The sequence below is a fragment of the Schistocerca americana genome, chromosome 1 (genome assembly GCF_021461395.2).
Source record: "Schistocerca americana isolate TAMUIC-IGC-003095 chromosome 1, iqSchAmer2.1, whole genome shotgun sequence".
In the NCBI taxonomy this organism is placed as follows: domain Eukaryota; kingdom Metazoa; phylum Arthropoda; class Insecta; order Orthoptera; family Acrididae; genus Schistocerca; species Schistocerca americana.
The window spans coordinates 1,241,957,246-1,241,980,484 of record NC_060119.1 but is presented as its reverse complement, the minus strand read 5'-3'; the positions used below and the strand labels follow the sequence as shown (position 1 = coordinate 1,241,980,484).

The window sequence follows — 23,239 nt, the reverse complement described above, 5'->3', positions numbered from 1 at the left end:
AATAGATGCAAAAGCAGCGCATCAATTGGTGATCACAAAGCTGGAGAACGAGTAAGCTCCAGCCTCATCATGTCCGTGCTTGCCAATTGGCGAGAGGCCGGGTGATCCTACGGCCCAGAACAGCCGCCGTCCGCCACTAAGAGCACGCCATATCGCAACAGCACTATGTGGACGGGATAGATGCAAAAGCAGCGCATCAATTGGTGATCACAAAGCTGGAGAACGAGTAAGCTCCAGCCTCATCATGTCCGTGCTTGTCAATTGGCGAGAGGCCGGGTGATCCTACGGCCCAGAACAGCCGCCGTCCGCCACTAAGAGCACGCCATATCGCAACAGCACTATGTGGACGGGATAGATGCAAAAGCAGCGCATCAATTGGTGATCACAAAGCTGGAGAACGAGTAAGCTCCAGCCTCATCATGTCCGTGCTTGTCAATTGGCGAGAGGCCGGGTGATCCTACGGCCCAGAACAGCCGCCGTCCGCCACTAAGAGCACGCCATATCGCAACAGCACTATGTGGACGGGATAGATGCAAAAGCAGCGCATCAATTGGTGATCACAAAGCTGGAGAACGAGTAAGCTCCAGCCTCATCATGTCCGTGCTTGTCAATTGGCGAGAGGCCGGGTGATCCTACGGCCCAGAACAGCCGCCGTCCGCCACTAAGAGCACGCCATATCGCAACAGCACTATGTGGACGGGATAGATGCAAAAGCAGCGCATCAATTGGTGATCACAAAGCTGGAGAACGAGTAAGCTCCAGCCTCATCATGTCCGTGCTTGTCAATTGGCGAGAGGCCGGGTGATCCTACGGCCCAGAACAGCCGCCGTCCGCCACTAAGAGCACGCCATATCGCAACAGCACTATGTGGACGGGATAGATGCAAAAGCAGCGCATCAATTGGTGATCACAAAGCTGGAGAACGAGTAAGCTCCAGCCTCATCATGTCCGTGCTTGTCAATTGGCGAGAGGCCGGGTGATCCTACGGCCCAGAACAGCCGCCGTCCGCCACTAAGAGCACGCCATATCGCAACATCACTATGTGGACGGGATAGATGCAAAAGCAGCGCATCAATTGGTGATCACAAAGCTGGAGAACGAGTAAGCTCCAGCCTCATCATGTCCGTGCTTGTCAATTGGCGAGAGGCCGGGTGATCCTAGGGCCCAGAACAGCCGCCGTCCGCCACTAAGAGCACGCCATATCGCAACATCACTATGTGGACGGGATAGATGCAAAAGCAGCGCATCAATTGGTGATCACAAAGCTGGAGAACGAGTAAGCTCCAGCCTCATCATGTCCGTGCTTGTCAATTGGCGAGAGGCCGGGTGATCCTACGGCCCAGAACAGCCGCCGTCCGCCACTAAGAGCACGCCATATCGCAACAGCACTATGTGGACGGGATAGATGCAAAAGCAGCGCATCAATTGGTGATCACAAAGCTGGAGAACGAGTAAGCTCCAGCCTCATCATGTCCGTGCTTGCCAATTGGCGAGAGGCCGGGTGATCCTACTTCCCAGAACAGCCGCCGTCCGCCACTAAGAGCACGCCATATCGCAACATCACTATGTGGACGGGATAGATGCAAAAGCAGCGCATCAATTGGTGATCACAAAGCTGGAGAACGAGTAAGCTCCAGCCTCATCATGTCCGTGCTTGTCAATTGGCGAGAGGCCGGGTGATCCTACGGCCCAGAACAGCCGCCGTCCGCCACTAAGAGCACGCCATATCGCAACAGCACTATGTGGACGGGATAGATGCAAAAGCAGCGCATCAATTGGTGATCACAAAGCTGGAGAACGAGTAAGCTCCAGCCTCATCATGTCCGTGCTTGCCAATTGGCGAGAGGCCGGGTGATCCTACGGCCCAGAACAGCCGCCGTCCGCCACTAAGAGCACGCCATATCGCAACAGCACTATGTGGACGGGATAGATGCAAAAGCAGCGCATCAATTGGTGATCACAAAGCTGGAGAACGAGTAAGCTCCAGCCTCATCATGTCCATGCTTGCCAATTGGCGAGAGGCCGGGTGATCCTACGGCCCAGAACAGCCGCCGTCCGCCACTAAGAGCACGCCATATCGCAACAGCACTATGTGGACGGGCATTGCCCTGCTGAAAAACTATATCACCATCGTTTCGAAGAAAATGCTATAGGACGAGATAACAGCCTGTGTAATGTAATGGACACTGGTTATCATACTCTACACAAACATCAAATGCGACCGCGAGTTGTAGCTAATGTGCTCTACACATACATTGGAACTGCAGACTCTACTTGACGACGCCTTTAAGAGGCGCCTCTGTATGTCCGTCTTTTCACAGATGCTTGGTTTTCAAATTGTTATTTTATTGGGCTACCAGTTTCGGTGAGACATTATGCCATCGTCAGACCACCTGATCGACGTGTAGGAAGATTCCCACCTTTAGTTCAGTCAAAATCCGTAGATTTTTGAGACATCACATCATTTGCCGAATGTTTGAAATAATCACTTATTTCAAACATTCGGCAAATGATGTCTGAAGTGATCGCATCCCAAAAATCCACGGATACCAGTATTTGAATGCTGGCCTCTATTCTGAATGAACCAAAGGTGGGAACCTTCCTATAAGTCGGTAAGGAGTCTGAAGATGGCGTAATATGTCACCGAAACTAGTAGCTCAATAAAATAACATTTTGGAAATTTAGACGGCTAAAATGTGTTTGATTTGACATTCTCTTTAAGAGGAGGCTAAGGACCTTTATATTGAGCATCTGTACAGGCAATTAGTGATGACACATGGCAGAATTGTATTTCATTACAGATTAGAGTGGCTCTATTGCTATGTGCTCACAATAAAATCGCACCCCAACGGTAATAGAACAGAGACAAATGATTAAACTTGGCCAGATAAATGCGATGCGCAGTGCCACGGAGGTGCAAGAACTCGGGAAAGTGTTAGAGCAGTTGCACCTACACATATAATGTATACAGGTGCCATGTTCCAGAGAAGGGGCATTACGCCATAAGTTATTTACAGCACAGATCATAAAATCTGACCATCATCCAATGTCCGCCCCCGGTAGCTGAGTGGTCAGCACGACGGAATATCGTACCTAACGGCCCGGGTTCGACTCCCGGCTGGGTCGGAGATTTTCTCCGCTAATTGCAGGGTGTTGTGTTGTCCTTATCATTATCATTTCATCCCCATCGACACGCAAGTCGCCGAAGTGGCGTCAACTCGAAAGACTTCACCAGACGAACAGTCCATCCGACGGGACTCCCTAGCCACACGGCATTTCCATTATCATCCAATGACAGTCATTACGGTGGGACATGACAAAGATATCACAACTCCGTGACGAACATGCCATAACAATGGAAATAACCAATATTTTCAATATAGTTAGGAGATACAACCACATATAGAAAACTTAAAAACAGTAGCAATACTGGGTCGACCCAGCAGGCACATTTACATAATGCACGTAAACACCAAATCAACATTGTGGCATAGCAGAGTAACAGATGAAAATGACTCTGTTTTCAGGGAGCTACATAAGAACTTGGCCTTCAAGTTATGAATAGGCCTGTCAACCGATCTGCTTTCCAAAATCATGCAGGTGGGGCAACGAATTTAGATGTCACCCTCGATATCTCGAGAGTCAATGACCACTCTGACAACTGGAAGACATGTGATGCATTTACAACAAGTGAATAGAATCTCAGTCACTCCGCAGTTACAAATGCGGATAATGATTTAGATGCTAACATCCAGCCCGAGTAAGTACACAATCTACGTAAAGTAAAGTAGTAACTCTTAAAGGCATAATTGAAGACACAAGCACTGCAAGGAAGCGGATTTGATGTTGACGCCAAAAGCGTACGATTTGGTGCGAGCGTTGCAGACGGCATAAGACAAGGCGATCCCATCGTTTGTTAGGAAGATAAAAGGTTATAAAATTCCATGAACCTCGCCTTACACTCCTTTAAGACGCAGGGCAAGGCAGGCGAGGAGATACTACCAAAGATACTTAGGGAAAACAGAACGAGAGCGAAGGCTGAGTTGCTATCGCACAGTCGAGCAACGATGTATAGAAAGTCTACACCGAACAGAAGTAGAAAAATGGGAGGCGTACATTAAGGACCAAATGATAACAATGTTTGTTTTCCATACAAACCTGCAACAAACAGGATGCAATGAATCACGCAATGAATATTTTGACCACATCAGATGACAAGTATATTGTAGGCATAATAATTGATGTAGCTGGACATTAGATAATTTGCAGTGGCCTCCCCCAGGTGTCATTTCAACAGTCTGTGAGATTGTTGCGCTGACAGTCATGTATAATTAGAATGTCCTGGAAAGAAAATTGTGAAAGACTTCACAAAAGGTTACCCACAGGGCTCTGTTTGTGGTACAGACTTCTAGAGACAGCATCGCGTACGCAGACGATCTGCTAATTACAGAATCTGCCAACACAAAGGCTAAATTAGAGGAAAATAGGGTAGTTCTTGAAAGACTAAATAACTGGTGTGTATCAAGCGAACTAATCGTAGCAGCACATTATAAATAAAGGGAAATCCCCCAATCAGAATAAATGACCAACTTGTAGAGAAAAGTATACAGATAACACGGAATTAAGATCGACGGAAAACAAAACTTCTATGCACATGTAAAAATAATCTGCCAGAGAGGCATTGAAATCCAAACCAAAAAATGGGAACAAATTGCCAAAGAAGTTTTCAGCTGCCACTAAGCGAATTATCGGCATAAGTGTTTCACTTGAAAGTGAATTAATATTTCATTGCAGAAACAGTTAGCCTGGACCAGTCAGCACGGATAAGGTCTGACACGATTCACTACACAAAAAATAATTGTAATTCGGATGTAAATAGAAAATAGCTTTCAAAGAATTTTAGTCAGTTCAATAACAAGTTTGCAAGGCGAACCTCACAGAAAGCCCAGAGTCTCTTCTCACGAACAATGAAGCTGGTCGCATATTAATGTGAGCGACATTTGGCTTTGCTACATTTCATGTCTAATACGTTAAACACCAACATGCTAGATTGTTTAAACTCGCAGTCGAAAAGAAATTGACATTACTCGCACAACAATCAAAGCCTTTCCCGTAACTGTCAGATTTTGGTGCACTCTAACACAGCTATCCAGCTTGGTGTTGCAGAGCGGCACTTCGCGTCTGCAAACGACGAAAGGTACGTGAAACATAATATTCTAAAAACGACAGGCCCTCAGAAATCTAAAGTGTCTGGAGCCAAGGCACCCAAGAAAAGTACATTTCTTTTTACTGGAAACAGCAAAGCTCCATTAATGTGGCTTTAATGGTATTGCACTTTCTAATTTGCAACCTTTCATATCAGAGAGAATCATTACGTGTTAGTAGAACTGAGTATTCTGCATTTACAACTGCATTTACCATTGATATTGAGAATAAGTCATCTTAATTATTTCTTGAGCTACACGAACATTGACAATAAAATCATACAGTTCGGATAGTTGTACACATGGGATGGGACGTGTGTGTCAAGGACGAATACTGTCTGGAATAGGCAGCTCACCAGGTCCACGCCATACATGTGCACGTCCATCCTCACATACAGACAGAACCTACACTCATCACTGAATGCAACAGAGCACAATTCATCTCTCCACTCAACACTTTCGTGACGCCAAAGGGGCCATAAATTAGAAGAGATTCGATTCCATTTTCATTCCATAGGACCAAAAATGAGACGATTCTTGTGGGTGTGGAACATGTCAGAAAGTATAGCATTAGAAACATGTAAGATGTGATTTTATACTTCCCTGATCATTTTTCAGAAGATCGTCAAAGTATGTGAATACATTAAAGTAACGTGGAAATCCCAATATTTACTGAATTAGCTGTCAGAAGCTGTCAGAATGAAACATGACTATGCACTTGTAAAAAATTTATCACAAGAAAAATACCTAATCTTGACTGTTGTGACCAAGTGCTGTAAAAACTGAAATCCAACAGATATTTTTACTTAAGTTTTTCTAAAAGTCCCTGTTCTATAGAGCAGAAGGAGCTGCCTACAAAAAAGTCTTTCAAACTGTGTTTAAACTGTGCTTCATCGGGAACAAAGTTTTTCATGCTTTCCGGCAATTATTGAAAATATGTGCTCCTGAATATTGGACCCCATTTTAGACTACGGTAAGTGATTTTAGGTCTTTGTGAAATTTGTCTTATTACTAGTGTTGGTTCAATGTAGTGAGCTATTGATTGGTAATAGAGACACATTATTTGCAACAAATTTCGTTAAGGAATAAAAAGACAGGGAACCAATTGTTAGAATATCCAGTTCCTTGAACAGGTTTCTGCATGATGTTTTTGAATTTACACCACAAATAAGTCTTATTACAAGCTTTTGTACTCTAAAAACTTTTCTCGGCTTGACGGCAAAATATGATCCCCATACGACATAACAGAATGAAAGTAAGCACAGTATGCTAGCTGTTTTTATATTTTTATCTCCTATATCTGACATCATTTTCATTGCAAATACAGAGTTGTTTAGACATTTCAGCAATTCTGTATCATGCCCATCCAAACTGAATGTATAATCAAGTTGTAATTTCAGAAATTTAACTCTGTCAACCTCTTCTACATGCATGTCTTCATATATTAAGGACATGCTCTTACAGCTTCTGAACTGCATATGCTGAATCTTATCAAAGTATAACGACAGTGAATTATTTTTAAACTATTTATTCATGTCAGTGAAAATTTGGTTAGCAGCCATTTCTAAACATGTACTTAACTTGATATTTATTACAGTGTTTGTATCATCTGGAAACAAACAAACTTAGCACCTGACGATGTAACACACGAGAGGTCATTAACGTACACAAGAAAAAGCAACTGACCCATGATGGAACATTGAGGAATACCACATTTTAATAATTCCCAATCAGATGAAGTTGCTTACTCCACGGGTATTTTGCAACGACGCTCTTTGATTCCTAGGTAAGGCTCAAAATATTTTGCTACACTGACAGTGACACAATGACATTCTAATTTACTTAAGAGAATCCTGAGATTCACACAATCAAGGGCTTTTGACACCTTACAGATAATGCCAGTAGCCTCTAATTTGTTATCTAAAGAAATATCTGTATTTATAAGTAGCCTTCTCTCCATTCAGACCCTTAAGGAACCCAAACTGTGGCTTTGACAATATATTATTTGCGGTCAGATGAGTACGAAGATGCTTAAGCACGACCTTTTCAAACATTTTTGAAAAAGCCGGCAAAAGTCAAACTGGTCGAAAGTTTGATGGTATCTCTTTATGCTCTTTCTAGTAAAGAGGCTTAACGTCAGCGTATTTTGACCAGTCTGGAAATGTTCCGCTGATAAGAGATTAACTACACAAAAATCTTAAGATAGAACTCAAATCACGTGAACATTCTATGATTAACTTCGTTGATATGTTATCATAACCACAATAATACTTTGATTTTAAGGATTTTATTATGGATGCTGCTTCTTTGGGAGAAGTAAGTGTCTTTTCATTTTATTGAAGTTATTTGTAGCGACTGGTCTCAGATATTCCATTGCACTGCTTACTGAAGTATAAGAAGTTTGCAATACCACTTGCATTTGTTACCAATCTGTCATTTATTTTTAAAATATCTGTTCCTCTTCCTTTCTGGCCCCACTTGTTTCTGGCTTCACTGCATCGCATATAGTTTTATTTTGTTACTTGATGTAATGATTTTTCCTCATTATAAAGCTCTTTTTGGACCACTTGCTTCAATATTTTGCAGTATTCTTTGTAAAGCATTACAATGCCAACATCAGATCTGTCACAAGGTACTAGATACAGTTTCTTTTTTGCCTCACATACGTTTTTTCCTTGTTTAATCGATCGTTTATTTTTAGACTTCTGTTTGATTAGAATTATCTTTAGGGGAAAATAATTTTCAAATGAGGAAGCAGCTTCATTAATGAATGATTTGCATTTTTTATTTTGACTCAGAAATATTGTAAACATCTATTCAATTAATGACTTTGAGCAATCTTATAAAATCCTCAATTTTGGCTGATTTATGACCTTCCTGTACTCAGATTTAACAGATTTTACAAGCGCACAAGTTTCAACATTTAACGTAAGAAACTGCATGTTATGATTAGATAGCCTATTTACTATTGGATGTAATATGACTTTTTTCCTAGATTTACCTGCAAAGATATTACCAATAACAGTCTCACAGTATTTGCAAACCTTAGATGCAAAGCTCACAGAAGGAATTAAATTGAATGACAGAGTTACTGACTGCAATAATTGTTCACTGACAGAGCTTTTCAATAAATCAACATTAAAATGACCAGCAAGCACTGTTTCCTTGTTTTTGACTGTGAGATGGGATAACAGAGATCCCAAATTTTTTATGAAGAGGTTAAAGTTTCCTGAAGACCGTCTGTATATCCTTACTCTTACAAAGGAGTTATTATGAAATACTACTTCTATTCCACAAGCTTCTAAGTACTGCTCTGAGCAAAATTTGCTAACCTCAGCATTCTTGAAATTAAAACGGTTTCTGACAAATGTGGACACTCCTCCTTCCTCCATATTTTCTTGCAGAAATAAGGGGCTAACTCAAATTCTATAACGTTTAACATATCTATACCAGTGGTCACACGATGTTCAGAGAGGCAGATTATATCAACTGCTTTGCTCAACTCTACTTGTTCAACACTAACAAGAAACGCATTAAGCTTACCCCCTCAGTTCTCGGATATCCTGATGCAATAACGGTAACTGACTTTGTGCAGTGGCTGAATTACAGCTGAATCATCTAGAGGTTCAATAAGGAGGATGCTTGGCGGTGTCAGGTGTCAGCGGCATGTACTGCCCTTTTATACTTCTCTTACGCGATACTACCGCCACCTGTATATGTGCACATCGATATCCAATGACTTTTGTCACCTCAGTATAGATAGAGTGATGCACTGTGATATACACTCATGCTCATAAATTAAGGATAATGCTGATACATGGTGAAACAACGCTCTGACGGGCAAGTTTGCAAGTCTGAATCACCTCGGGGTATGATCACGCGGTGAATCTGACCTCCAGTCGTCGCACGGTGGCGCTGGCAGCAGTCCACATACGCAGAAATGTGTTGGTGCTTGTCAGGGTACGGTGCAGCGAGTAAGTGTGCAGACGTTTTCAGACGTGCTAATGGTGACTGTGTGTTTAAAATGGCTCAAAGAACACATATTGATGACGTTACGAGGGGTAGAATACTAGGGCGACTGGAGGCTGGTCAAACACAGCAGGTCGTAGCATGGGCCCTCCGTGTGCCACAAAGTGTGATCTCATGATTATGGCAACGATTCCAGCACAGCCGGCCGGTGTGGCCGTGCGGTTCTAGGCGCTTCAGTCTGGAACCGCGTGACCGCTACGGTCGCAGGTTCGAATCCTGCCTCGGGCATGGATGTGTGTGATGTCCTTAGGTTAGTTAGGTTTAAGTAGTTCTAAGTTAATAGGGGACTGATGACCACAGATGTTAAGTCTCATAGTGCTCAGAGCCATTTTTGATTCCAGCACAGGAAACGTGTCCAGGCGCTACAGTACGGGTCGTCCACAGTGTACAACACCACAAGAAGACCGATATCTCACCATCAGTGCCCGCAGACGGCCACGGAGTACTGCAGATAGCCTTGCTCGGGACTTAACCACAGCCACATGAACAATTGTCTCCAGACACAGTCTACAGACGACTGAACAGACATCGTTTATTCGCCCGGAGACCTGCAAGGTGCATTCCACTCCCACTGACCCCTGGTCGCAGGAGAGCCCGTAAAGATTGGTGTCAAGAACACAATACATGGTCATTGGAACAGTGGTTCCAGGTTATGTTCATGGGCGAGTCTTAACAGTGATTCTCGCCGGGTTTTCATCTGGAGTGAACCAGGAACCAGATACCATCCCCTTATGCCCTTGAAAGGGGCCTGTATGGAGGTCGTTGTTTGATGGTGTGGGGTGGGATTATGATTGCATGTCCTTGACAGAGGAACTGTAACAGGTCAGGTGTATCGGGACGTCATTTTGCACCAGTATGTCCGCCTTTTCAGGGGTTCAGTGGGTCCCACCTTCCTCCTGATGGATGATAACCCACGGCCCCACCGAGCTGCCATCGTGGAGGAGTACCTTGAAACAGAAGATATCAGGCGAATGAAGTGGCCTGCCTATTCCCCAGACCTAAACCCCATCGAGCACGTCTGGGATGCTCTCGCTCGACGAATCGCTGCAGGCCTTCAAACCTCTACGACACTTCAGGAGCTCCGACAGGCACTGCTGCAAGAATGGGAAGCCATACCCTAGCAGCTGCTCGACCACCTGATCCAGAGTACGCCAACCCGATGTGCGGCCTGTGTACGTGTGCATGGTGATCATATCCCATACTGATGTCGGGGTACAAGCGCAGGAAACAGTGGCGTTTTGTAGCACTTGTGTTTCGGGACGGTTTTCTCAACTTATCATGTATACCGTGGACTTACAGATCTGTGTCGTGTGTGTTCTCTATGTGCTTAAGCTATTAGCGCCAGTTTTGCGTAGTGCCACGTAGTGTGGCACCACAGTCTGCAATTATCCTTAACTTATGAGCATGAGTGTAGTACAAATGATAACTCCAGTATCTGATTCACTTTCTATTACCGCGGACAGAACAGTTGGTGACAACCTACAGTTACAAGAAGCTCGCAACAGTCAGGTAATCTTTATTACCACCCCTTGCAAGCTGGCTGAAATGCAGAGGGGGAAGCAATTTGTGTACCTGTGACGGTGAGCAGCTGTGCCGGAGTGCTCCTGCGCCGCTCCCCAGAGAGGGCGTGCAGCGTGAGGCAGCTGTAGCGGGAGGAGGCGTCCGCCGCCGTGGCCCGCCTCACCAGCAGGTCACCGGTGCTCGTCACCACGAAGCGGCCGCCTCCTGCAAAAAGCAAAAAAAATGTTCAAATGTATGTGAAATCTTATCGGACTTAACTGCTGAAGTCATCAGTCCCTAAGCTTACACACTACTTAACCTAAATTATCCTAAGGAGACACACGCACACCTATGCCCGAGGGAGGACTCGAACCTCCGCCGGGACCAGCCGCACAGTCCATCACTGCAGCGCCTTACACTGCTCGGCTAATCCCGCGCGGCTGCCAAAAAAAGCAACGCCGCCCAGCACCGTCAGATAAGAAACGGATGACCGCTGCAGAACATAAGTTCCAAAATAGAAAAAAAATCCTGAAAAATTACTTTAATGTGATGGCAGACGACAATTGACCTACTCTGCAGCTGCGCGAGTGGACCGCAATATCAAACTATGAAGGCTAGTTGGAGGCACATTACTGCCCTCCATTTTGGTCTGATGCAGCAGTAGTGGTTGAATGTCCCAAAAATAGAAAATAGTCTCTGTTGCAAGTGTTTTGCTTATAATTACGGGCTTCGTGCGGTTAGCGCATCTTCAAATCATCAGTCGTCATATCAATGGCTTTCAAATATAACTAATGCGCTCTCCGCTGTTCAAGGTAATCTGAAGATGCGCTAACACCGCGAAACATGTCTTTATTAATAAAACTCTTGCAATAGCGGCTGTTTTTTTATTTTTGGAGCTAGTTGTAGCGACTGAGTTATCATCTTGAAAAGATGAAGTTACATAATGAATGTTTGGTTTTTGTTTGTTTGCAAGTACAAGTCTGCAGTCCTGGTACAGACTGAAACCCCTGCACCTCAGTACCGTAACACAGCACTGGGGCAGCTTCGACTTCACAAGGGGTAGTCATAATCTTCTAATTGTCACTCTGAAAAAAATCAATCTGCGACCATCAAACTGGTGATGGTCTCAGCTTTTCTCATCACATCAGTCCTTAAGCGCGATACGTTTTTCCCAGTGATGGTCGACAATGGGGAGACCTTCGTTGCCGACGTCTGCATTTTGCGTGTTCGCGAAAGCAATATAGAACTGCTATCCAACTGGACTCGTGCACTTCACCCATCAACGCCGGCCGCGGTGGCCGAGCGGTTCTAGGCACTTCAGTCCAGAACCGCGCTACTGCTACGGCCGCAGGTTCGAATCCTGCCTCGGGCATGGATGTGTGAGATGCCCTTAGGTTGGTTGGGTTTAAGTAGTTCTAAGTTCTAGGGGACTGATGACCTCAGATGTTAAGTCGCATAGTGCTTAGAGCCATTTGAACCATTTTGAACCATCCATCAACCTGTAAAACATTGATCTTATATATAAGTCGCCTGTACCTCCAATCTCTCAAAATTTCGGTATTCCTTCCAGATCCTTGCAAACTGTTTTCTTCAATCTTAGTATGCAGGCTTTGACGTCCAGTATTTGCGATATTGCTGATGTTTTCCGGATATTAGACAATGGTCTAAGGCATAATTCTCCACCTAATATTTCGTCTTCCAATGCTGGACGCAATATCAGAGCCCTTAATGACTCAGAAAGGAGTTATAGATTCAGAAAAGTTCAGCAAGATGAACTGTGTACATGTATCCACGCAACCGACACTTCGTGACGTCATCAGACTGCTGCCTAAGATCGCAGAATCGCGCCGACCTATGCTATGGAGCTTTTTGTGTCGAAAGCTGATGACGTCCCAAACCGATCCATTCTTTGATACATATAAACAGTACGGTTTTCTGATCATGTTTGTGTCTTTAACTGCTTTCTGAGTCATTAAAGTCTCTGACGATGTCTCCAGCTTTGGAAGACGAAGTACTATGCAGAGAATTGTGCTTTGGCCATGGCCTAAAGCCTATAATACAATATCAGCAGTATCACTATTTACTTCACCTTGTTTTGCCCATTTGAGAAATGCATGTTCGAACAAAAATGCATACGTTGACCAAACCTGTAACTAGTACTGTTGTATTTCACCACTAACGGTAACTAGGCAATGCTCTCAGTACGTTGCAAATGTCAGTCGTGATCAAAACAGTGTTCTGTGTCATAACGGAGGTAAGTAAATTCGAATGTGAACAAATTGTTGGTCCTCGTATGGTGGGTGGTTCTGGAACTGAGGTAGCCGATGCGTTTAGTATTTAAAGAGGTACTGTATCGAAGATTTATACCATGTACGGAGAAAGCAGAGAAACGTCATCCGCTAACTCGCAAAGATTACGAAAGTGTGTGTTGAGTGGTCTCTACGACGGTCGTTCAAGAGGATTGCGACTGAAAAATAAGAGGGCAGCAGCTGCAAAAGTCTCTGCAGAATTGAATGTGGCACTCGCGGATCCTGTTAGCGTCAAAACAGCACGAAGGGAGCTGCAAAAGCTGAGAATTGCAGGGCGAGAAAGTATGAAAGCTTGGAGTTTAACGTCCCCTCACCATTGAGGTCATTGGAGACGGAGCATAAGGTCGAGGTGTTTCAAGGATGGGGAAGGAAGTCGGCCATGCTCTTTCAAAGGAACCATCTCGCCAACTACCTGGAGCGATTTAAAAAAAATCGCGAAAACGTGAATCTGAAGGGCCGGACACGGATTTGAACCGTCGTCCTTCCGACCGAGAGTCCACTGTGCTAACCACTGCGCCACATAGCTTGGTTTTGCAGCGCGACCTGGAATTCCAGAAACACTCATCAGTGATGCAAACGCCCGTAACAGGGAAACGTGCAGACAGAGCCATAAAACTTGGACGACGGAGCAGTGGAAGAATCTCATTTGAAACCGCTTGGAAGATTAAAACTGGTAGAGCACTTTCCCACGAAAGGCAAAGGTCCTGAGTTCGAGTCTCGGTCCGACACACAGTTTTAATCTGCCAGGAAGCTTCATATCAGCGCACACTCCGCTGTAGAGTGAAAATCTCATTCTGGAATGTCAATTGGTTGGATGAGCCTTACTGCACACTTTTTTCAACTTCTGGCAGAGTTTACGTTCAGAGTTAAACATGGCGGATTTTCGGTGATGATTTTGGTAGCCAGTTCGTGGTATTCCACGGGCTCCATTGTTACACCGGACGGTGGCTTTACTGCCGAGGATTTTGTGACATTTTGGCTGACGAGGTCCATGCCAAGGGACAATGTTCTTTCCTCAGCAGTTCCAAGACTACAGGGCTCCTGTTCAGGCAACGCACATTGTTTGGACTGCTTTCGTGAGCGGCGTAATCTGTCCTCTTCGACTCGAACAAATTATGGAAGATTTTAGGGTTGCACGTACAATGACCCGCCAGGGTAGCCGAGTGCGCTAACGCGCTGCTTCCTGGACTGGGTTAGGCGCGCTGGCCCCGGATCGAATCCGCCCGGCGGATTAACGACGGGGGCCGGTGTGCCGGTGTGCCGGCCAGCCTGGATGTAGTTTTTAGGCGGTTTTTCACATTCCACTAGGTGAATACCGGGCTGGTCCCCACGATAAGCCTCAGTTACACGGCGCGCAGACGTCTGGATACATTCGCACTATTCTATGGATTCCACTCGATGCAGAGAGTTGGGCTACACTAATTCCGTCCCGGGGGTACAGGTTGGCGGCAGGAAGGGCATCCGGCCACCCGTTAACCATTAACATGCCAAATCTGGTTAACGATGGCTGACGCTGCGTAACTGTGGGACAAGGTTCAAAAATGACTCTGAGCACTATGGGACTTAACTGCTGAGGTCATCAGTCCCCTAGAACGTAGAACTACTTAAACCTAACTAACCTAAGGACATCACACACATCCATGCCCGAGGCAGGACTCGAACCTGCGACCGTAGCGGTCGCGCGGCTCCAGACTGTAGCGCCTAGAACCGCTCGGCCACTCCGGCCGGAGCGGGACAAGGCTCAAGCGATAGATAGATAGGGTTGCAAGTACAATTCAACTGATAGCCTGCCAAAACGGTTCATATTTTTTGTCATGCGTATGTCCACGGATTCTTTAATAGTGGAGTCCTAAGAAGGTCTTACTGTGGCCGAAATTATTATCAAACTCCACTGAATGACAGGGGAGATGTAATCTTCAGCAACAGCAGATATGCTTGGCTGCAGGAGGCGAGCGTAGTCTGGGTGTTCGATGCAGCGTTCTTTCAAGGTGCGCTTGCTCTGGCCTGTACAGAGTGGTCAGAAACAATCTGAAAAGCTTGCAAGTGTGGTTCATGGTAGGTTTTGGTCAGAAATAATTGTTGAGAAAAAAAAATCAATACGTTGTGCTGTTTCCGAGTCAGTCAGCATTGAAGTTAGCCAATCAGGCCATTGAGCGAGTAAATTCAAGCGGCCCACCAAATACAGTGTCAGTTGTTTTCATAGCGTAGGTGATAGCGCACGGGACGCTCAGCTGTAATGCATACGTGCATTCCCTTCAAGCGTTTAAGCCAAGTATTGTGCGTATTTACACAATCGGGAATGCTCAGTAGCAGCCAGGCGACATGTACATTTGACAATTAAGCGTCAGCAAGGTGCATTAGTGATGAAACCGTAGGAGCCAATGTTGTGCAACCTTAGGAGGTACCAGATCCGACTATTCGGGAGTAGGATCTTACAATCTGAGACAGTGTTCCGAGACAAATTTCCGTCACATTGTCCGCAAACGGGACGTCAGATCCGCCTAGCAACAGCGATCTGAACGCCCATTGGCTGAAAGTTTGGATATATACACTACTGGCCATTAAAATTGCTACACCACGAAGATGACGTGCTACAGACGCGAAATTTAACCGACAGGAAGAAGATGCTGTGATATGCAAATGATTCGATTTTCAGAGCATTCACACAAGGTTGGCACCGGTGGCGACACCTACAACGTGCTGACATGAGGAAAGTTTCCAACAGGTTTCTCATACACAAACAGCAGTTGACCGGCGTTGCCTGGTGAAACGTTCTTGTGATGCCTCGTGTAAGGAGGAGAAATGCGTACCATCACGTTTCCGACTTTGATGAAGGTCGGAATTTAGCCTATCGCGACTGCGGTTTATCATATCACGACATTGCTGCTCGCGTTGGTCGAGATCCAATGACTGTCAGCAGAATATGGACTCGGTGGGTTCAGGAGGGTAATACGGAACGCCGCGCTGCATTCCAACGGCCTCATTTCACTAGTAGTCGAGATGACAGGCATCTTATCCGCTTGGCTGTAATGGATCGTGCAGCCACGTTTCGATCCCTGAGTCAACAGATGGGGACGTTTGCTATGACAACAACCATCTGCACGAGCAGTTCAACGATGTTTACAGCAGCATGGACTATCAGCTCCGAGACCATGGCTGCGGTTACCCAAGACGCTGCATCACAGGAGCGCCTGCGATGGTGTACTCAACGACAACCCTGGGTGCACGAATGGCGAAACGTCATTTTTTCGGATGAATCCAGGTTCTGTTTACAGCATCATGATGGTCACATCCGTGTTTGGCGACATCGCGGTGAACGCACATTGGAAGCGTGTATTCGTCATCGCCATACTGGCGTGTCACCCGGCGTGATGTTATTGGGTGCCACTGGTTACACGTCTCAGTCACCTCTTGTTCGCACTGACGGCACTTTGAACAGTGGACGTTACATTTCAGATGTGCTACGACCCTTGGCTCTACCGTTCATTCGATCCCTGCGAAACCCCACATTTCAGCAGGATAATGCACGACCGCGCGTTGCCGGTCCTGTACGGGCTTTTCTGGATACAGAAAATGTTCGACTGGTGCCCTGGCCAGCACATTCTCCAGATCTCTCACCAACTCAAAACGTCTGGTGAATGGTGGCCGAGCAACTGGCTCGTCACAATACGCCAGTGATTGCTCTTGATGAACCTTGGTATCGTGTTGAAGCTGCATGGGCAGCTATACCTGTACACGCCATTCAAGCTCTGTTTGACTCAATGCGCAGGCGTGTCAAGGCCGTTATTGCGGCCAGAGGTGGTTGTTATGGGTACTGATTTCTCAGGATCTATGCACCCAAACTGGGTGAAAATGTAATCACATGTCAGTTCTAGTATGATATATTTGTCCCATGAATACCCGTTTATCATCTGCAATTCTTCTTGGTGTAGCAATTTTAATGGCCGTATATATATATATATATATATATATATATATATATATATATATATATATATATATATATATATGAAACGAGCTACGTCTTCTTATGGGCTGAGGGAGCAAGGTGGGGTTTCTCTTGTCCGTCGGGAAGAGAGGGCGAGTTCGTCGCGAGGCGCCACTCAATACGCACGGTCGTGTAATCGGGGAGGCGCTAAAAGAACAGTCACGAGTAAACAGTTCAGCTGTAAAAAAGATATAAAGTGAAAGTATTAGTTATCAGTGAACGCCATGTGTCGTGTGCAGTGTGTATCACGATTATGGAAAGTCAGAAAGGTGTTAATGTGTTGTAAAGGGCTGAATAACGGCGTAGCCCAGAGCCTCCATATTGCCAATTCGGTGATGTGTGTGTCACAGTATTTTCTCTATTAAAACGGGTATAGTACAAATCATTGTTGACATTTAACGACTGGCATCCCGAAACACTCCACTTCAGCTGGATCAAAACCTGCATGGAACCTGGCGCCTGAGCGCTACTACTGTGCGACGAGGGACTACCGAATCAGCAAGACACCACGTTAGCGATACAGAAACCAGAGAAGTAAGGCAGAGTCGTGTCCTTCTCGCTAAAATGCCATTGAGGGCATTGTACAGCCTTTGGCTCAGGTTCGATCCTTTCTACCGTCTTACGTCCAGTTGGTGTCTCGCTCTCTTAGGAAACCAAAGGAAGCGCACGTTTGTCGACACTGTATCTGGCGGGCCACTTAAATGTGCGCGCAACGACCTGATTCGCTAACTTGCCTAATTAACTCGGAAACGGTGCAACGTATCGAATATTTTCTTAACAGTTACTTATCAGCCAACCTACCCTGTAATACCCTTACAAGCTTTTCAGACTGTTAGCGACCATGCTGTATAAGTCATAACAAACTGGGATGGGCCACGCGGGGTAGCCGTGTGGTCTCGGGCGCCTTGCCACGGTTCGGGCGGCTTCCCCCCCCCCCCCCCCCCCCCCCCCCGTCGGAGGCTCGAGTCCTCCCTCGGGCATGGGTATGTGTGTTGTCTTTAGCGTACGTTAGTTCAAGTTATAATAAGTAGTGTGTAAGCCTAGGGACCGACGACCTCAGCAGTTTGGACACATAGGAACTTACCACAAATTTCCAAACTCGGAAGGTATTTTATAATTTTCAGCATTCTGCAATAACAAAGTATCCTGCAATTTGCATGAAAATGCTATGAGATGACGTGGCTATCTGGATGCACTTTCAATAACCTTACGCGTTTCAACTTTCCGTCATTTACAGAGGTGTTGCTATGTCAGTCATTTAAAAACATTGAACAAGTTTGCACTTGTCTCGTGGACGAGAATGTTGACGTGAGACAATGTATCTGATGTTTTTGTATGACTGACATAGCAATGCCTTTGAAAATGACGGCCGGCCGGGGTGGCCGAGCGGTTCTAGGCGCTACAGTCCGGAACCGCGCGACCGCTACGGTTGCAGGGTCGAATCCTGCCTCGGGCATGGATGTGTGTGATGTCCTTATGTTAGTTAGGTTTAAGTAGTTGTAAGTTCTAGGGGACTGATGACCTCAGAAGTTAAGTCCCTTAGTGCTCAGAGCCATTTGAACCATTTTTGAAAATGACATATAGTCATTAAAAGAACAAATTCTTCTTTAATGCTCACAATACTCCGGCAGTATGGTTGGGTAGTAAACCAATTTCTCGGAGAACGTCTTTGTTGTTGTTCGATGGCTCACTTAAGGATGACTGGGAGGTGCTCTGTAGAAATATCGTGGAATGTGGATCACTCGGACCGGCTGCAACCCCGAAAGTTCTTGGAACATTCATTTCCACGGAAAGTTTTAAAATTCACATGCATAAGAATTATTTTGCCAAGGGGTGCGAGAAACAAGTGGTGGTGTATCTTAAATTGTTATCTTCTCCCTTGGATTGTGTGTCACCCAGTCGTCACTAGCTGAGTTGAATAACTTCTTAAAAAGCCCATAGACTGTGCGATCAAGAGGCTGGAGTTTATATGTGCAACGTGGGGGAAGCTATTCCATTCGAGCTAGCGAAATGGCGTAATCGAGTCTTTCTATGCTACGATGGGAGCCATGATTCTTGCTACAGATGATTTGACCTGAATTGATTTGATACTCAGCTGCACCTTCGCGAAATGATAGTCTCTCGTTTTCTACCTGCCCCACTGCTGCAATCATGTCTGGTGCAACGTCTCCTCGTTTGCCTTTTTTCTGTTTTATCACCATCTACTTTTACCTGAAGTAAGCGAAAAAGCTGCCGGGTTAGGCTGACACATGTAACATCACCCCTACAGTTTTGTGAGAAGCAGCCCGGAGCAGACACTTCATACACAAAAATCTGCTGCAAAAGCTGTCTTCGACTCTAAACTCAGTATTGATACAGAATAACATTGCGCAATTGTTATGAAGAAGAATCCATATTATCTAGAAGGTCTGTTGTAGACGTAGACCAACATGCTATTAGGTAGATAGTCATAATGTTTGTCTTGCCAGTGTAACTATAATATTAATCTTTACGAGACCGCGTATTCCAAGTATCAGTATTGTATCACGACACTACATTGCCTGTCCACCCTGAATAGGATCGTTCGAAAGTCTAAAAAATACGTTGCATCAGAACGTTACTAGAATTGTTGGGAACTCAAGAAAGAAGCATTTTTGAATAGAGTATACCGACATACGTAGGGTACCTACAGGCATAGTTACACATGTCAAATGATGAATAGTTTAACATTTTATTGTATTACAGAAGACTACAAGTTCTATAAGAAGAAGTGCAGGTGGTAAAATAAGCTTTCTTTTGCTTAGATGATGGCTCTCCTATCGTTATTCTCTCTAGACGACTGTATTCTCCATGTTTAGCGTTGGACATGTCTGTGTCTATCGTTATTTGATAAACCTAATAGTGCAGAATTATATTTTTATTTAACAACTACTAGCAGTTTTTTATGACTGCTCCTAGCCACCTTCGTTGTATTTATATGAATTATACTTTAAGAAAAGAAAAATGAGTGCTTTATTAATGCTGGTGTGAATAATTAACTACAACACACCTACAGGAAAGACGCGCCCGAATAGCTGTGCGCTTTAAAGCGGCACTTCAGGGACGCGGAGATGCTCCTGCCCCGGATTGAATCTGAATCCGCCCGGCGAATTAACAACGACGTTCGGCGTGCCGGTCACACTGGATGTGGCTTTTAGGCGGTTTCGCACGTCGCGAAAGGTGAGTATCGGCTTTGAAACCTAAGACGGCAAGAAAAATCAAATACCTCCAATTCGAAAGAAGGCAGCAGCTCACAGGTGTAAATATTACTGAACCGTCAATTTAATAAGTAATGGCTGAAAATACTAATACGATTTGTTTATAGAAGAATTGAGAAACTGGTAGAAGGCGATCTTGGGGAATCTCATTTTGCGTTCCGGAGATACGTAGAATTAAGCGAGGCAACACTGACCATACTACTTGTCTTAGAAGATCAGTTAAGGAAAGACAAACCTACGTCTGGAGCATTTGTAGACGTAGGGAAAGCTTTTGACAATGTTGACTGGAAAACTCTCTCTGAAATTCTGAAGGTAATAAAGGTAAAGTAAAGGGAGTGAAGGGCTATTTACAACTTGTACAGAGACCTGTTGGCAGTTATAAGAGTGGAGGGGCATGAAAGGTAAGCAGTGATTGAGAAGGGAGTGCTACAGAGTGTAGCATATCTCCAATGTTATTCAATCTTAAAGTTAGCAAGGAGAAGAGAAAATAAAAAAAAAATCAGAGTAGGAATTAAAGTTCATGGAGAAGAAATAAAAGTTTGAGGTTTGCCGATGACATTGTAATTCTGTCAGAGACAGCAAAGGACTTGGGTGAGCAGTTGAACGCGATGGGCCGTTTCTTGAAGGGTGGATATAAGATGAAAGCAAAACAAGGATAATGGAATGTAGCCGAACAACATCAGGTGGTGATGAGGAAATCAGCTTAGGAAGCGAGACACTTTAAGTAATAGCTCAGTTTTGTTATTTGGGCAGCAAGGAACTGATGATGGCCGAATTAGAGAGGATATAAAATGTAGGCTCGCAACAGCAAGAAAAGCGTTTATGAAGAAGAGAAACTGTTAACACTGAATTTAGATGTATACGCTAGGAAGTCTGTTCTTATAGAGAAGGTATAAAATGTAGACTAACCATGGCAAGAAAAGTGTTCCTGAAGAAAAGAAATTCGTTGACATCTAATACAGGTTAAAGTGTTAGGAAGTGTTCTCTGAAGGCATTTATATGGAGTATAGCCACCTATGGAAGTGAAGCACTGACGATAAGCAGTTTAGACAAGAACAGAATAGAAGACTTTGAAATGAGGTGCTACAGAAGAATTCCGAAGATTTGATGGGTAGGTCGTGTATCTAATAAGGAGGTACCGAACTGAATTGGGGAGAAAAGAAATTTGTGCCACATCTTGACTGAGAGAAGGGTCAGCTGATGGGACACTTCTGAGACATCAATCACCAAAATCACCAATTTAGTTTTAGAGGGAAGTGTCGGGTGTAAAAATCTAGAGGGAGACCAAGAGATGAATGCATTAATTTGATTCAGAAGTGTCGGTTGCCGTAGTTATTTGGAGATGAAAAGACTTACACAGGATAGAGTAGCAGGGAGAGCTGCATTAAAAAAGTCTTTGGACTGAGGACCTCAACAAACAACAACAACAACAGGAGCAACAACAACCACCCAAGTGCCGCCTCAGCTACACCATTCGCAAACATTTATAAAACTCTCGCTTACTTTTATAGCGAATAGCACTACAAGCAAACAGTTGGGGAACACTTATTCCGTCCCAGGCGGTACCACGATGGCAGTAGGAAGGGCATCTGACCACCCCTTAAACTAACCATCCCGACCCTGTGCCCTTGACGGAAAGAGTCTGACTTTTGTATTATAAATATGAACATTCTGTTTGTAGTTCAGAGCAAGACGATTTGAAAGAAATCAGTTAGTATCATTGAAAAAAGAATCACAGCGTACCGAATGCTGTTTCTGCGTTTGAAATACGATACGCATTGTTGTGCAACAGAAAATAGTTGTGCATTTGGTTTACAAAGTAATTAGGTATCTCTCTTCCACGTACAGCAAATCTTGACAGACACTAATTTATTTCCAGGTAAATTGAGTGAGTCTCTACTGCAAATTGTTTGAAGCTGACGATAAAATATCCTGCGTCATTCCTCTTAAACAAGACGTAAGCTGTCATAGCATTAATGTAAATAACAACAGAGCTACTCCAATAGACTGCTACGATTCACACAGTCGAAGGCTTTGTGTAAATTTCTCATTGTTACTCATAGAATAAATTGCAACGCTTAAACACAGCAAACGTAACAGATGCTGTGTTTGCACTGGGTGCCATTCACGAGACGTTCCCGGGTGGAAATGTAGCCGTTAGAAAGCTAGGTAAATGTGAACCGGCGAGTTGAAGCTATTGTGTGCAGTACGTTGATATGATTACCAGAGACCACACACAAGAACACAATGTCCGCCAACTGACCAGCAGCTGTCTGCAGCGGCGGACAGCCAATCATATTAACCCGCAGCTGTGCAAGCGGTTTGCAGTCGGCACATGCTCTGCAGCGCCGCTAGATATCAGCTAGAATGGGCAGAGACGGGCAGTCTGGAGGATTCCAAATTGGGATGTAAACTGAGTGTCTTTGTTGGCTGTTTCGAGATAACGAACCGACAGCATTACGACGGGTACTAGTAGTAGCATCAAAGCCACAGCATCCTGCGTTCCATTGAGAGTGGTGGTTTTTGCTGATGATTAGCTAAGGCAGTGAAATTGTTGCATTAGAAAGGAAGATGGAGTGTGTAGCATACTAGAGAGTCCTGTGCGTGCGCTATAAAGCAATTCGACGTTCAGTTTAAATATCTCAAATTTATCAAAATGTTCAAATTTGTGTGAAATTTTATGGGACTTAACTGCTAAGGTCATGAGTCCCTAATCTTACGCACTACTTAACCTAAATTATCCTAAGGACAAACACACACACCCATGCCCGAGGGAGGACTCGAACCTACGCCGGGACCAACCGCACAGTCCATGCCTTCAACCAGACAATCGTCGGAGATGTCTTTGGAGGCAACCCGATCAACCTGAACGCATTAGACACACTGTCCAGCGAGTGCAGCAAGGTGGAGGTTCCCTGATGTTTTCGGGTGGCATTATGTAGGGCCAACGTACGCCGTTGGTGGTCATGGAAG

General features: G+C 44.8%; 1 protein-coding gene across 1 annotated transcript in view; it reads right to left on the bottom strand.

The window, feature by feature from the left end:
• LOC124598517 (Down syndrome cell adhesion molecule-like protein Dscam2) overlaps positions 1 to 22,563 on the bottom strand; it is a 439,700-nt gene extending 417,137 nt beyond the window's left edge. The window contains exons 1-2 of the mRNA XM_047136006.1: positions 22,530 to 22,563; positions 10,806 to 10,958 (exon numbers count right to left, since the gene is read on the bottom strand). Of these exons, the coding sequence (XP_046991962.1) occupies positions 10,806 to 10,958; positions 22,530 to 22,563 (187 nt within the window). The remainder of the gene's footprint in view (positions 1 to 10,805; positions 10,959 to 22,529) is intronic.
• Positions 22,564 to 23,239: the final 676 nt, after the last annotated feature.